Source organism: Brienomyrus brachyistius, chromosome 11 (genome assembly GCF_023856365.1).
Source record: "Brienomyrus brachyistius isolate T26 chromosome 11, BBRACH_0.4, whole genome shotgun sequence".
Lineage (NCBI taxonomy): Eukaryota > Metazoa > Chordata > Actinopteri > Osteoglossiformes > Mormyridae > Brienomyrus > Brienomyrus brachyistius.
Genome location: NC_064543.1, coordinates 7205913 through 7220890, shown reverse-complemented (window position 1 = coordinate 7220890; position 14978 = coordinate 7205913). Strand labels below are relative to the sequence as shown.

At 47.1% G+C, this 14978-nt stretch overlaps 1 protein-coding gene and 1 long non-coding RNA gene across 4 annotated transcripts in view; one reads left to right on the top strand and one right to left on the bottom strand.

Annotated features, from left to right (window-relative positions):
• pde8a (phosphodiesterase 8A) overlaps nt 1-12824 on the top strand; it is a 41489-nt gene extending 28665 nt beyond the window's left edge. For both annotated transcript variants that reach the window (XM_049031069.1, XM_049031070.1), the window contains exons 8-22: nt 273-413; nt 1230-1318; nt 1403-1454; nt 1537-1579; nt 1662-1739; nt 1851-1921; nt 2044-2208; nt 3655-3703; nt 4534-4669; nt 5158-5356; nt 6539-6756; nt 8419-8551; nt 9503-9667; nt 10174-10303; nt 10749-12824. In XM_049031069.1, the coding sequence (XP_048887026.1) occupies nt 273-413; nt 1230-1318; nt 1403-1454; nt 1537-1579; nt 1662-1739; nt 1851-1921; nt 2044-2208; nt 3655-3703; nt 4534-4669; nt 5158-5356; nt 6539-6756; nt 8419-8551; nt 9503-9667; nt 10174-10303; nt 10749-10855 (1776 nt within the window). In that variant the 3' untranslated portion in view covers nt 10856-12824. The remainder of the gene's footprint in view (nt 1-272; nt 414-1229; nt 1319-1402; nt 1455-1536; nt 1580-1661; nt 1740-1850; nt 1922-2043; nt 2209-3654; nt 3704-4533; nt 4670-5157; nt 5357-6538; nt 6757-8418; nt 8552-9502; nt 9668-10173; nt 10304-10748) is intronic.
• Nucleotides 8581-13593, bottom strand: LOC125751792 (uncharacterized). Of its 2 annotated transcripts, XR_007400791.1 has the most exons (3): nt 13064-13532; nt 9437-10040; nt 8581-8906 (listed from the first exon to the last, which is right to left on the bottom strand). It is a non-coding gene; the product is annotated as an uncharacterized LOC125751792 (long non-coding RNA). The 2 variants fall into 2 exon arrangements; XR_007400790.1 differs by lacking the exon at nt 8581-8906 and having other exon boundaries at nt 9387-10040; nt 13064-13593.
• Nucleotides 13594-14978: the final 1385 nt, after the last annotated feature.

The following is a 14978-nucleotide window of genomic DNA, read 5'->3' as shown; positions in this document are numbered from 1 at the left end:
CTCTTTCTCTTGTTTTTTATGTCAGCTGCCATCACAGTGAGGACAGTGAGTCTCTTACTTTTGCGCCTGTTTTCAGTCCCCTATGAAAAGGCCGCCTGTGTTCTCTCCAGACGCCCGTGACTAGCAGCAGTGGGGAGGCCTGACTTCATCCATTACACTGCGCCCCGGGAACACTTTGCTGTGCTGGCTGGCGTTCTTCAAAGCACGCTTTTTAAAAATTTATTGTTGTTGTTTTTTTTTTTTTTTTTTTTTAATTACCCCCACCACCGCAGTACGTGAACCCCGCCTACGAGTCGATCATGGGATACCAGCACGGAGAGCTCATCGGGAAGGAGCTGCTGGAAGTGCCTAAGAGTGAGAAGAATAAGCCTGACCTGCTCGACTCCATCAACTCCTGCATCCAGAAGGGCAAGGTGAGCCAGCGGCGGCGAAAGGCGCTATATTGTTGTGGTGAAAGGCGCTATATTGTTGTGGTGAAAGGCGCTATATGGTGTTGGCGCCAAGTCTTTTGCCCCGATCACACGCGGCGAGCCTGCTCGATCGGCGCCATGGCCTGCAGCCCCTCTTTTTCTCGAGTTCCCCCACCTTGCCACTGTGGCAGCTGACGTGCAGATCTCGGCGGGCACTCGGGGAGAGCTGCCGGGCCGCCACATCACGTGACGGGCCCAAAATTTTGAAAACGCCAGCTGATTGGTCAGCCAGTTTGCCTGAGGGGCGGGGCTGATTTATGGATTACTTCAGAGAACACAAAGGTCATTTGGAGCAGTGGGAAGGTGTTTTTGAAGCTGCTGTGCCTCCCAGGGTGCTCTGACTTGAAAAGGGCCGGCCTCGTGCCACCTTCTCCGAAAAGGTCCTGATCTCTTTGATACGTCCGCAGCGTCTGCCAACTTCAAAAATCCAGACATTGTACTATTTATATATTTTTTGTTCCTTTGTAATATGCTTAACATTTATCATCAATGTGTGTCTGTCCAACTAGTGAAATCAAAATATATATTTAGTGGAGTACTTTGCTAGAGCAGAATGGCTTCTTTATTTTTTTTTTTGGGGGGGGGGGGGGAGTGGGGGGCATTGGTAGAGTAGGGGATTGGCCGGGGCTTAAACCGGGGTAACCTTCAGGTTATAACCTGGTGTACTTAACTACCATCCCCCCTGTTGCTCCCTTTTGGAAGTGCAGAGTGCAGCCGTGAGTTAGTTACCCTGTTCCCCTACCACTGCCATATCCTCAGGAGTGGCAAGGAGTCTACTACACCATGAAGAAGAACGGAGACAGCGTCCCCCAGAGCGTGAAGATCACACCTGTAATTGGACAGGGAGGGTGAGCCACTCGGCTTCCCTTTTGCGGTATAACGAGCCAAAGCGTTTACCTGCGTAATACTCCGTCGTATTTTTTTTCTTCCAGAAAGATCAGACACTATGTGTCTGTTAACCGGCCGTTAAACGACAATAATAAGGTGAGACCTTATTTGTAAGAATTTTAATTTGGTGAGTTTGCTCACTGAGAAGTAAAAAGCTCCCCTCCCCCCTCTAACCTAGACGGACAAGTCATGTGATCGCGTGCAAGCGGAGTCGCAGACAGGTAAGAGACCCCAGAGTGACGGACGGGTTTCCCACGCCATCAGCGCCGTCCGCCGTAGTCATCTCCCTCCCTGTGTCCCCAGACAACCAGTCCTGCAAACACAAGGACCGGAGGAAAGGCTCATTAGATGTGAGGTCAACCACGTCCCGCGGGAGTGACGGTGAGCGATACTCAGTGGGGACAGTCACCCTTCTTCTTTATCTCTGCCCGAGGTGTTGACGAAATCGGACTTCTGTCATTTTTGTCATTGTCGCGTCTTTTCACATCACAGGAAGTTCCCAGAGGCGCCACTCATCCATGGCAAGGATTCACTCGATGACCATCGAAGCCCCAATCACCAAGGTCGGTTTGTTCTGTATCTCGTCACTGGAAGCGTGTCGTGTTTGACGCTTGGCCCCTCCGGGTCGCCCTGGAGACGCAGGTTCCCACGGAGCTGATCTCCCGTGTGCCTTCCCCGAATCCAGGTGATCAACATCATCAACGCGGCCCAGGAGAGCAGCCCGGTGCCGGTGGCCGAGGCCCTGGACCGCGTGCTGGAGATCCTGCGCACCACCGAGCTCTACTCCCCCCAGCTGGGGACCAAGGACGAGGACCCCCACACCAGCGACCTGGTTGGGGGGCTGATGACGGTGGGTCTTCCCCAGGTCCCCGCTGGAGTTCTCCTGGGTGCTAGCCAGGCATGATGTCACATTCTCCCAGGTTGACTCCAAGAACCTTCAGTATAAGCATGAAGGCTGCAGTAGGCCATAGGAGAACTTCCAGAGTCATTTAGGGAATCTGTAAAGCCTTGTGTCATATTTTTTTACCAGTTTTCTTCCTCATTTTGCATTTTTGGGGGGTGGGGCAGATGCGTGGTACGACTTGTTCCTGTGGTTCTGTTAGCGTTATGGCTTTTTGTAAGCTGAGAGGCACAAAGAATGCCCTTCTCTGTTTTAAACGCTCACTCAAAGGTCTGGCCTCCAAGCAGAGGTCGCTGCCATACGAGCTGAACGTCGTAATCTGTTGATGGATCACAGTCGGCTGGAGGCAGCAGCCTACGTCGCGTAGCTGGTAGCGCGAAGTGCTGCCTTCTGCCCGTCAGAAATGGCATCCCCTGTGACACCCAGGGAGGGTTTGGTGCCGTGGATCGCGCTGTTGGAGCCACACTAGGGCTCTCCTCTCACGCTACACCACGTGTGTATCCAGGAGAGAGAGAGAGAGAGAGCGGGGAAAGGGGGCGGCACGCAAGCCGCGGACGGCCCCGGCAGCGGCGAGAGCGGGTGCCAAGTTGGCAGTCTTGGCTGCAGCCCCAGAGGAAACGCTAGATTGTCCTTTGTACTTCGCTGGGCCAGAGAGGAAAGAACTCGCCGCTTCCACACCACAGAAGGCTTTCAGATGAGCCTCTTCCTCTGAATTCCAGTAGCTTGGAAACATCCTGTTCTTAGGTGGACTCCATGAACAAGCGTGGCAGTGCGCAGTGGGACACTGGAATACGGAGCAGGAGTGGGAGTGGGTGCGGGGGGGGGGGGGGGGATATATGAGAGTGCAGTGTTGGTGTGTGAGCTGTAACGCTTAAAAACGCTGCACCAGGACAAATCTGCCCTGTGCCACATCATTAAAAAACAGATCACCAGATAGTTTGCATTACTGGGGTTTATGGACTTAGAAATGACTGAATGTTTCCCGGGTTGTGGGGCAAAGGCCTAAAAGCCAGAATTATGCCGCAGCTGCGGAATGAGACTGCGAGCGGGTGACAGATGAGGGGTTTCGCTTCCCCTCTCGCTGTGACTGTCCAAGCGGCGCTGACGTGAAAATCTGAGAAGTGCGCGGCACATCAGAACAACCTAACCGCATTCCGCACGTCCAGGAAGATGGGTGTCTCTTGGATAACGTAATTCCACGTCCGCAAGTGGGTAGAGATGCGTGTTGCAGGGAATGCATCCGATGGTGAAGGTGTCCTGAGTTGGCCAGGGTCTGGGTTGTGTTAACGTCGATCACAGTGCAGTCAGGCTGCCGCTCTTTGCGGGAACACGACTTAAATAAGGGAAAGTGAGGAAACCACAACTGACGTACAAATGGGTTTTTCTCTTCTGCAGGATGGTTTACGGAGGTTGTCAGGGAATGAATACATCTTTGCTGCAAACAGTAAGAGTCTCGGCACCCTGTCCTCAACTTCCTTATTTTATAACAACTGTGTGTAGGAGTTGGACCCCTCAGTACTCTAATTTAAATGTACAAAGGTCGTCATTCTCATTTAAATCTACGTCGCTTTTACACTGTTGGAATGTGGCATTTTCATCCAGCTCACTGTTGGTGAAACTGGAAGATAGGGAGTGAGACCAGTAATATCTCTGGCATTTCCCAGAATGCCACGCTATCAAATTGTCACACCCTTGTGATTCATCTTAATGTACACAGGGCCAGGATTAGATAGCTCCTTCACACAAGCTGGAAATGATTGATTTGCATAGCACTTAATGATTTTACATCATTAATATATTTTACATAATGTTTTCATGTGGTATTTTTGATTATAAACGTCAGATTTTTTTTACTTGCACACTAATATACATGCTGTACATCACTTCACAGCAGGCATCCTAATGGGGGGGGGGTCATGACTGCCAGATGATTTCTAGAGTATGTTTGTTAAAATTTTAGAACTCTACTGTTTAAAACTAAAAATTCTGCTGTTACTGTGACCGCAACCGGTCAATTGCAATAAACATATCGCTGCCTGCCCCCTGTTCCCGATTGGTTAAATCAACCAAGGGGAGCCAAAATGGTTGGAAAATTCTCTGGTGTTGTTATTTTGGGGACCGTGGGCTGAACCCATGCTATACATTATGACATGCATCTGGTTACTCACTCATGACTCAGGTCGGCATTTATCTGTGATGCGTGCTTATGTCATGCCTGCCTTTTGTGTGTGTGTGTGTGTGTGTGTGTGTGTCTGTACGCTCCCGTGTGCACAGAGCCTCACCACCTGCCAAGCCACTTGAGCACCCCACTGTCGCTCAGCGACGTCCCTCCCCGGATTGCTCAGACCATGGAGAACGAGGAGTCCTGGGACTTTGACGTCTTCACTCTGGAAGCGGCGACAATGAAACGGTGAGAAGGGCAGCATGCAGGTCGACGCGTAGCTGGGTTTGCCCAGGCGTGCTTCTGGATGGTGCCTCCGTCACCTCTTCAGGTCGGTTGTGATGTCAGTTATAAGGAGAGTAGGACATGTGTTCAGAATCTCCATCTGCTTTAGCCATCCATTCATCTTTGTTTCACACAATGAGCCTCGAGACCAGAGGTGCGAAGTTCAGGCCCAGAGAGAAAAGGTCCAGGTGAAGACTTTGCTTCAACCAACCAGATGAGCATAAGGAATTACACTCATAGAGTACAACTGCTTGGTTGACACAAAATTTTGATCTGAACTTTCTTATTACCCACTTCTGTTGGAGATTAACTCGGGAAACGGAGAGGACATTTTGGATAGGATGGCAGTCAATTCTTTTTAGATATTTCCTCATCGATCCATAAGGTATCGCTGTGTTCTTTACATCAAACGGCGTTAACATCGAATGTCTGCTTCCTTGTATCTTCTTCAGACCCCTGACCTATTTGGGCCTGAAGATCTTTTCAAGATTTGGGGTCTGCGAGTTCCTCGGCTGCCCGGAAGCGACCCTCCGGTCCTGGCTGCAGGTGATCGAGGCGAACTACCACTCCAGCAACTCCTACCACAACTCCTGCCACGCCGCGGACGTCCTGCACGCCACCGCGTACTTCCTGTGCAAGGAGAGGGTCAAGGTGAGTTCACAACGGCCTCTTTCCGCTGACACTGTTTGTTTTTCTGGACTTAATTTGAACTTTCCCAAGAGTATAGTTGACCTGCAGTCATGGCTGGATTATGAATTGGGGCAGTTGGGGCCAAGGTACCAGGCTGGAGGGCCCTTGGAGCTCTAGTGACTGTGAGTCACAAAATTCATAGTGTAAGCTAAACACTATGACCCGCATGTACAACGTGACATGATTATATAGCTAGAGCTGACCACTAGGGGCCCCAGGACCCTTTGCCATATAGAGCGCAAATGAAGCACCAGGGGCCCCAGGATCTTCTGCATTTACAGCAGAAGTTGACCACCACCAGGTCTCCTGGGTTACTTGGCATGTGTAGTGTTTTAGTCACCAGGGGCCTGGGGCCCCTAGGCATATACAACATATGTTAAGCACGAGGGCTCCCATCATATAAAGTGCAAATTGACCACCTGGGCCCCTGGGGCTCTTTCCACATACAATGCCCCCCCCCCAGTATCCATACCATTTATGTGTTATGCTCACTGTCCCTGTATGTCCCTCATCCAACCCATTACAGTGGAGCCCCCAAAAAGCAGACCCCCTGGGGCCTCACAGGACCATCCGGCCCTGTCTGCAGTGTGTCCCTCTTTCGGGGTTTTTGATGGGAGCAGAAATTAACTTAAAATCCTGCAAAATATCGTACAAAGTCAAGTGTGCGAATTAACAGCTGCATTTCAGATTCAGAGTCAACATTCTTTTTACATTGTCATAATTCAGCACTTATGTGTGCAGTCAAGGGGTTCAGAGGTCTGTGAGGTGAAGACGTTCGTTTCCCAGATTCCTATCAAAGGGCAATAAAACACATGCAGGTATAGGATGATAGAGGCCCCTGGGCCTCTGGACTTTGGGCTGGAGAGCAGAGAACATCTCGCAGTCATGTCTGCAGTCTGATCATGTGGTCTCCTGTTGCTGACTACTGAGAAGTGAAATGGAGTAGATACCCAGAGAAAGGCCTTGGTTGAGAGGAAAAGAGGAACTCGGCCTGGGAAGTGCACACAATACAAACAACGAGATGTGCACACGCACACACACACACACACACACACACACACGAACGAAAGCCGGCATGACAGCCTGTGGTAATTGATGTGTAAGGTGTGATAGTTGGCATACGCTCCTCGTCCTCTTTTGCAGCAAAGCCTGGACCCCATCGACGAGGTGGCGGCCCTTATCGCCGCCACCGTGCACGACGTGGATCACCCAGGCCGCACCAACTCCTTCCTGTGCAACGCGGGCAGCGAGCTGGCCGTCCTGTACAACGACACGGCCGTGCTGGAGAGCCATCACGCCGCCCTGGCCTTCCAGATCACCACCCGCGATGACAAGTGCAACATCTTCAAGAACATGGAGAGGTCGGTGCGCCGGTGGGGCGAGGACGGACCTTTGTTCAGCGTTATGGTTTCTTTGCTCTGAAACGTTGGTGTGAAGCTTCGGTGGTAAGCGACCATGAAAGGGGAAGTTAGAAAAGCCACTGAGTGACGTGTCCGGCTGGCATCATCTCACGTGCTGTTTGGGCTGTGATGTGGAGAATCGGGGTTGTAGGACTGTGTGACCTCTATACGCAAAGCTGTTTACCTTTAATTCACAGATTCAGTTCTAACTAATTAGAATTCAAGTTCTAATCAAGAAATTAAATTGTAACTAGTTATAATACCGATTCTTGTTACAATTAACTAGTTGCGGTTGAGTTCCTGATATTAGAAATCGGCGTTTTAGCTAGTTCAAATTCCAACTTCTATTGAAATGAATGAGAAAAATATTTTGAAGCTCACTAGCTGTGATGTCAGGAATTGGCATTTTACCTAGTTAAAGCTGAATTTCCATTATGAATAATATGCATTTTATCTAGTTAAAGTCATATTTCTGATACCAGAAATACAGTGGAGATGGAAAGTTTGGGCTCCCCTGATAATTTTCATGCTTTTCCTTTATGAATCACTGGTTGTTTGGATCAGCAATTTCAGTGAAATATATCATATAGCAGACAAACACAGTGATATTTTAGAAGTGAAATGTAGTTTATAGGATGTACAGAACGTGTGCAATAATTATTTAAACAAAATTAGGCAGGTGCATAAATTTTGGCACCCAAACAGAAAAATTACATTATTTAGTAGATCCTTCTTTTGTAGAAAAAACTGCCTCTAAACATTTCCTACAGCTTCCAGTGAGAGTCTGGATTCTGGTTGAAGGTATTTCGGGCGATTCCTCCTTACAAAACATCTCCAGTTCAGTCAGGTTTGATGGTTTCCGAGCATGGGCAGCCCACTTTAAATAACACCACAGATTTCCACAAATTATCAGGGGAGCCCAAACTTTCCATCTCCACTGTACACATTATAACTAGTTACAGTTGAATTTCTGATATCAAGAACTTTACATTCCCCGTTGCTTCCGGGATAGGCTCCGGACCCCCCGCGACCCAGTAGGATAAGCGGTTTGGAAAATGGATGGATGGATGGAATAACTTTACATTCTAGCTAGAATAGAATCTGTGACGTCCTCTAGGGTTGAATTAAAACTAAAACGCCTTGCATTGCTCTGAGGTATCCTGGTAGTTTTCAGTAATTATAGGTAATGAAGAATTTATTTAAAAGTGTTTTGCGTGGATGGACGCATATGTGTTTTGGAGGCGCTCCACAGTACTGCTGTTGCCAAGCAACAAAATATAGAAGAGTAATAAATAAGGACAGAAAAGATTCCGAATTAAAGGTGATTTTACTCCATAATGTTTAATAGTTATTTGGTGCATGTAATGCTTGCATGTTAAACGTACAAAATTTGGCTGCTGTTCCATTGTAGAAAAGCATATTATTTAGTTCACGCTTTGCATTCTAAGCTACTTTCAACCCTGTTCTATGTATCACAGTTTTAATTTCATTCCAAGGTTACCCCTGATTCTCTTAGATTAGTTTAAATCTCAGAAGGGAATCCTGGCACCCTAATGCATGCACTTGTCTTTGGGAGACGTGGTTACGCTTCGGCTCACTTGTGTCCCAACCCCTTTAACGCAGGAATGAGTATCGCACACTGCGACAAGCCATCATCGACATGGTCCTGGCTACAGAGATGACCAAGCACTTTGAGCACGTCAACAAGTTTGTGAACAGCATCAACAAACCGCTGGCTGCTCTGGAGGAGAGTGGAGTGAGTCCCAAAGGATCGGGGGTGGGGGTGTGTGTGTGGGGGGGGGGTGTTCCACAAAGACTTCCTCAACATTTCTCAATTAGCAGGGTTAATTTAAGTTAGCAGTCATGACTGTCCAATAGGAATGCTCCTTACTTCAATTCTAATTGGACAATCATGACTTCTAACCCTAACCCAGCTAACTGAGAAACCTTGTTTCATGGAACACCCCCCTGCTTGCTAATTACAAATAAATCAGGGTCTCCGGGTGGCAGTGACTGATTCCTGGTACTCGGGAAGCTCTCCGGTGATGTAAATATGCCCGGTGCAGCCCATGTGCTTAGATTCTCTGTGAGGCTTCTGGTTTATGGGGATCCTGCGGAAAGCGGGAAATGACTGTTTCAGTGCATCAGTGGATTGCAGCTAAATGTTAACGATTGACGGCACCTCAGAGCGGCTCCCCCTGGATGACAGGAGGGGTAGATGTTGCTCCTCTGGCCGCCTGTTTGTGGTGAGAATTTTACAAGCTGGTACCAGCTTCGTCAACCCAGTGTGGAATTCACTCAAAGGACTTTTCAAAGGAACCTGGAGCTTAATAAAGGTGTCTGTGGATGTCTCTTGGGCAATGTTTCCCAATCCGATCCTTGGGGACCCACAGACAGTCCACATTTTTGCTCCCTCCCAGCTCCCTGCCAGAAAATTCATATTTTACCGGGAGCTGGGAGGGAGCAAAAATGTGGACTGTCTGTGGGACCCCAAGGACTGGGTTAGGAAGTTCTGCTTCCTAACCCTATCAGCCCCGCATTTTATCATCAGCCTAATGTTTTTAATTTTGCTTCATCCATCCATCCATCCATCCATCCATCCATCCATCCATCCATCCATCCATCCTCTACCACTAATTACCTAGTTAAATTTTGCTTTAGTGTGTGTATAATGTTGAATGCTCTGCTCTCGGCTGTTGGCTTAAAGGGGAATGGAGACGAGGATTCAGTGAAAGGCATCTTGACGTCCCCAGAGAACCGGATCCTGGTGAAACGCATGCTGATTAAGTGCGCAGACATCTCGAACCCGTGCCGACCACTGGAGCTGTGTATCGAGTGGGCAGGGCGCATCTCAGAGGAGTATTTCGCGCAGGTAATGCATCTGCAGGCCTGCAGTGGTGACAGCGGTGGTGGGGGGCACATTAGACATGTCACTGTTCAAGAAATCCATAATGAGGTGTGTATGTACATAAAAATGAAAACGAAACACCTTTCAGAATTTTGCGACCCGGGAATCCTGCTATAATGAAATAAGTCACTGTTGTTCTGCTGCGGATCAGCTCAAGCTGGCAAACTGCGTCCCAGCTGTCCCAGGAGTCGCTGACGGTCATTGACAGATTGTCCTCCAATCAGATCCGGTCTCTGCCACTCACTGGAGCGTGATTAGCAGAGCGAACGCAGAAGCGGATTGGCAGGACCGTTAATGGTGGAGAGAGAAAACTGAGAAGCGTGTGAACCTCAGCCTCCTAAAAAAAAAAAAGAAAAAGATACAAATAATTAGTGTAAATATATAAACGGTAATAAAGGGGCATGGTGGAGTTGGAGGACTGAGGTGTTTGCTGGCTCTCTGATATGCTGCTCTGCTCTCTTCCTGCCCAGACTGACGAGGAGAAGAGACAGGGTCTCCCAGTAGTGATGCCCGTGTTTGACAGAAACACCTGCAGCATCCCGAAGTCCCAGATCTCCTTCATCGATTACTTCATCACAGACATGTTCGACGCCTGGGACGGTGAGGGACTTTCATTGTGGTAACGATGATGCTAACCTGTAATGATTTCAGCTACTTAAGTATGAGTTATTGCAGGGGTTCTTAAGCTTTTCTGTTCCATGGATGCCTTGAGCATTCTGATGAAGCCTGTGGGCCCTTTCGAAAAATAATGCACTGGATAACGCTGTCACGTGCACTGGATAACGCTGTCACGTGCACTGGATAACGCTGTCACGTGCACTGGATAACGCTGTCACGTGCACTGGATAACGTTGTCACGTGCACTGGATAACGCTGTCACGTGCACAAGATTTAAAATGATTTAAATGATTATTATTGCATGGGAATTAAGCCCATAACCCAGAGGTGCCTGGACCATGGGGATCAGCACCTTGCACAGACGCACAGAAAGCTGATGCCGTTTTGCTGACTTTGAACTGCTTTGGTCCTGCTGTCGCTGCCTCAGCTTTCGCGGACCTGCCCAACCTGATGCAGCACCTGGACAACAACTTTAAGTACTGGAAGGGCCTGGACGAGCGCAAACTACATAGCCTCCGTCCCCCTCCCGAGTAGAGGAGGGGCCTCCGGCAGCCAGCCGCGCTCCACCCACACTGCGGGGCCTTCCCCATACCTGCCTCCGGCGGAGCCTCCACCGCATGGCGGCAGTGTGCACGCCCCCCGCTCTGCAAGGACTCCGTGCCCCGCTTTCGTTACAGCTCCCCACCCACTCCCACCATACCATTCTACTCCCCCCCCCTCGACAGAGAGAGAGAGAGAGAATGGACAGAGAGACTGCCATCGCTTGGCAGATTGAAGACCAACAGATTCATTTAAAACAACGAAAGGAAAGTTAAAGGGATAAGAGCTGGAACGACTGGGAGCTGTGGGGGAGCGTGGAGGGTCACATGACCCACAGGGGGACAGTACTTGGGGAAACAGACTTGTGCCAGAAAACTTTGCTTGAACTTTGCACCTGGTCAGAGACTAAAATGGTTAAAAAAATTTAATGTAATTAAAAAAAAAAAAAAAAGACTGGATTTTACACAGTGGTCTCGTCCCACTTGGTCGCAACTGAAGCACTGCCCAGAAGGGGCTGGCAGTAAGGAGAGACCTCAGATGGCCACAGAGAATCCCTGACGCCTTAGGCTGGGGGGGCCACAAAAATGACAGGGTCATATTCTCACTACAGAACTGTTTTGCACCTTTTCTTTTTTCCTTTGGTGTACAAGCCTGCCAGTTCTGCGCTTTGGGAGGGTTTGTAGCAATGGGAAGCGATCCTGAGCGTGGGGGGAGGGGCTGTAGTTATACAACGAGTACGTAGGATGTGGAATTCGTTAGGTTTGTTCATTTTGAAAGACACAGCAAGCCTTCCTGAGTTGATCACGGGCGTCCGCATATAGAAGTTATGGTGTATTTATTTCGACTTAGGTGTTCAGTATTTTCCATAAATTTCTATGTGATAAACAAATAAAATAGGTAAATTAATGAGTTTAAGAGCAAGAAATAAAAGCCAAAGCTTATTAACTGCACCGTTACGATACAAGTCATATCCATAAAAACGTAGTTTTGTTTTACTTCTTTAAATCAGAACGACACCATTTATATTGCACTGTAAGACTATAATAGACATGTCTGAGCATGTTAGAGGAGCTGGTCAGAGGTCTGGGAGAATGCTGTACCATCACCACCGCCTCCGTCCCTGAGCATGTGGGCTGAGCGCCTCGCCCGCGCCCTCCGAGCAGTGTCACTCCGAGCAGTGTCACTCCGAGCAGTGTCACTCCGAGCAGTGTCACTCCGAGCAGTGCTGGGGCTCACAAGCTCTCTAGCAGCAGAAGAAGATCTGGGGAAAAGTTCCGGACTTGAAAGATTTTTTTTTCCCCCTTCTGGAGTTTTTTGTATCTGGTTTATCCTACTGAAAAGACTGCCTTATTTTATACAATATTTATACATCCCACTGTGTGAATGAAACAAGAGCGTGTGGAGTTTTTAATAATTTAGGCAAAAGTAATAATCGAACAAATTGAAATATTTTTGTAGACTACATCTTTTACACTGTGACGGTCTCGATCTCTGCGGCGACGTCTCTCTGCAGTTTGACAGGCATTTCAGTCACAAAATAGACAGGAAAAAAAAATATCGGGGGTGAAACAAAGAGGTGTGTCTATCACTGTCTGATGCCAGTCTGTGCTCGGTGTCTTTTGATTTCATCATTTTACATTGGCTTTCGGTTTCAGTACCCAGAAAGACCTTTCATCCACAGTTAAGAGACAAACGTGCGTAAGAATATTTGTTAATGAAATGATGTCCTATTTTTAATTTAAATGTTATATAAATATGCCAATATGCATACATAAGCCTACATAAGTCAATATGATATATTGACATAGAGATTTTTTTTTTCCTTTAGACAGAAGTGTACACTACATCGGGATTTGTATGTTCAGTCTGATTCACTTGTACTTCTGGTCTGAGAGCACCAAAAAATAAAAAAAAAGATTTAAAGAGAGAATTATATGAAGGAAAATAAAATAATGACAATTAATACTTTGCATTATGTTTGTCTGAAAATCACTTGCTGGTACTATATGCAGCATTTAAGGTATCTGGTAAATTTTTTTTTTACACGTCTGTCATGTTGGCATTAATGAAAAATCCATTAGTCCTAAATAGCAGAAGATTAATACAGAGAGAATTTTAAACTTGGTAATCATGAGTGTACTGTTGTTGCCCCTGAACACACACGAGCTTGGGCTCTGTGCTGAATTTGAAGTTGATACATACCCCAGGAACAGATAAATGTTGCCGACAGCTGGAATGTCTTCTCGCAGGTGTGTGAGACCATCTTGCACTCCGGGATCTCTGACCAGAGGGGGGACACCAGCCTCCCCGTATCCAGGACGTTGTGGGCAGATTGCCCCCGTCGTGTGATGGATCGCGAAGCCAGTAGCGGGGAAGTCAGCCCTTTGAGCGAATAATGGTGAAGAACTGGGATTAAATCCACCGGTCCTACCTTCCATTCTGAAGGGAGCAGGAAGCATTACTGAACGCCAGCCAGTACAACTGGATTTGCTTGATGCGATGACCTTTGACCTCCCGTACGAATCCTCCAGCTTAGCCATACCAAAATATTCCTCCTAAAGATATGAAATTCCACAGGAGTTTGCTTGACACTGACTGGGATTGCTTTCCTCTGCCCCCATGCAGGCCGGTGCGTCGTATTTGCGCAATAAACCATGTGATTTTGCCACCAAAGAACAGCCTGTACTGCAAACAGCAGGCCAGGGACTCTGTCAGGGTTTTGCTGAGCTTGACGTTTCGAGATTTCTTCTAGTTCGTGGAGCTTGCGGCTCAATTTGTCCTCATCGGAAAAAGAAATGTGAAAACATGATTTATCATTTGCTATGAAAATTATTTTAATTTGTTTGCAAACTTTGTAGGGAGGCTTGGGGGCTGTCATTAAATGCGTTTTCCCCCAACACCTGTACTTATGCACCTGTAATTGAGGTGATTTTCAATTCCAGCTTGAAAGTCTAGCATTTCATATTTGGTTTTAAAAACAAGAGGAGAAACCGATGAAAATAGCAACTGGGTCTTTACTAAATGCCACAAACAGGTTTCAGACAGTAAGTTTTTTTTCAACCATTTTTGGTTGGCCATTTTTTCAAATAAGTTTCAACCAGGTATTTGGTACAAGGTCATAAAGTATAAATTCTCAATTAGATATCAAAAATATATGAACATAAAGTTTGGTTTCTAATTTCTATAATTGTTTAACAATATTCCACTGACCAGAGCCAACAAAGTTTGCAAAAATGTCCCATTGTCCTGTAAATGACTACAGCAATGTTTGTTGTATCCTTCCTGCCGGCGGCAGCTGGCCCGCGGTGGCTGGGATCATGTGATCTGGTCAGTGAGCTCGGTTGTATCTTTCCACCCCAAAGCAGGAGCAGACTATCGAACAAAGACTCTCACCGCTGCTGCGATAACAACTACATTCCCTTAGCAGTCAGAAATGCTTTTTGTGCCATGAAAAAAAATCAAGACGCTGACTTTTTCCCCAGTAGGATACTGAACAGAACCGTAAGATATGGCAATGGGATGGAGAAACGAGGACACCGTTAGCGCACGGGAGAGACATGGGTTTGACAAACTGGTGGATAGGAATTAAAATGAATGGAAGGCATATTGCTTTTACAGTAAAACAAAAATCATCAGTCTGTGACATGCAGTCTGGGCTTGAGGCATGAATCTGAAGTCCCTTCTGTATTATTAGTAATTATGCTCTGGTGAGTACGCCGTATGACTTCATCATACAGCTTTCACCCCATTGCCATCTTAATATAACATATTAATTAACATAAACATAATTTAAAAGATGATTACTTGTGATCGCATGAACACAACTGCAGTTGCCTTTTAATATAAAATTATGAGTCATGGAATATGGTCTCACAGACCTGTCTAAGTAGTGAATGAATCAAACAGATTTACAGATACACGGAGTGGAGCCTGGGTGTCTACTGCTGCGTAAGTGAACACAATTCCGTTGATTGATGTAACATATACACAAATGATTACGACAAATAACTGAAAAATTCGATGCTGTGTAAACTGTAAACGACCACATTACCACAACTTGGGGCTTGTATCACGAAGTCGAATTTCTTGCTTAGCCGGATAAATAATCATATTTAGT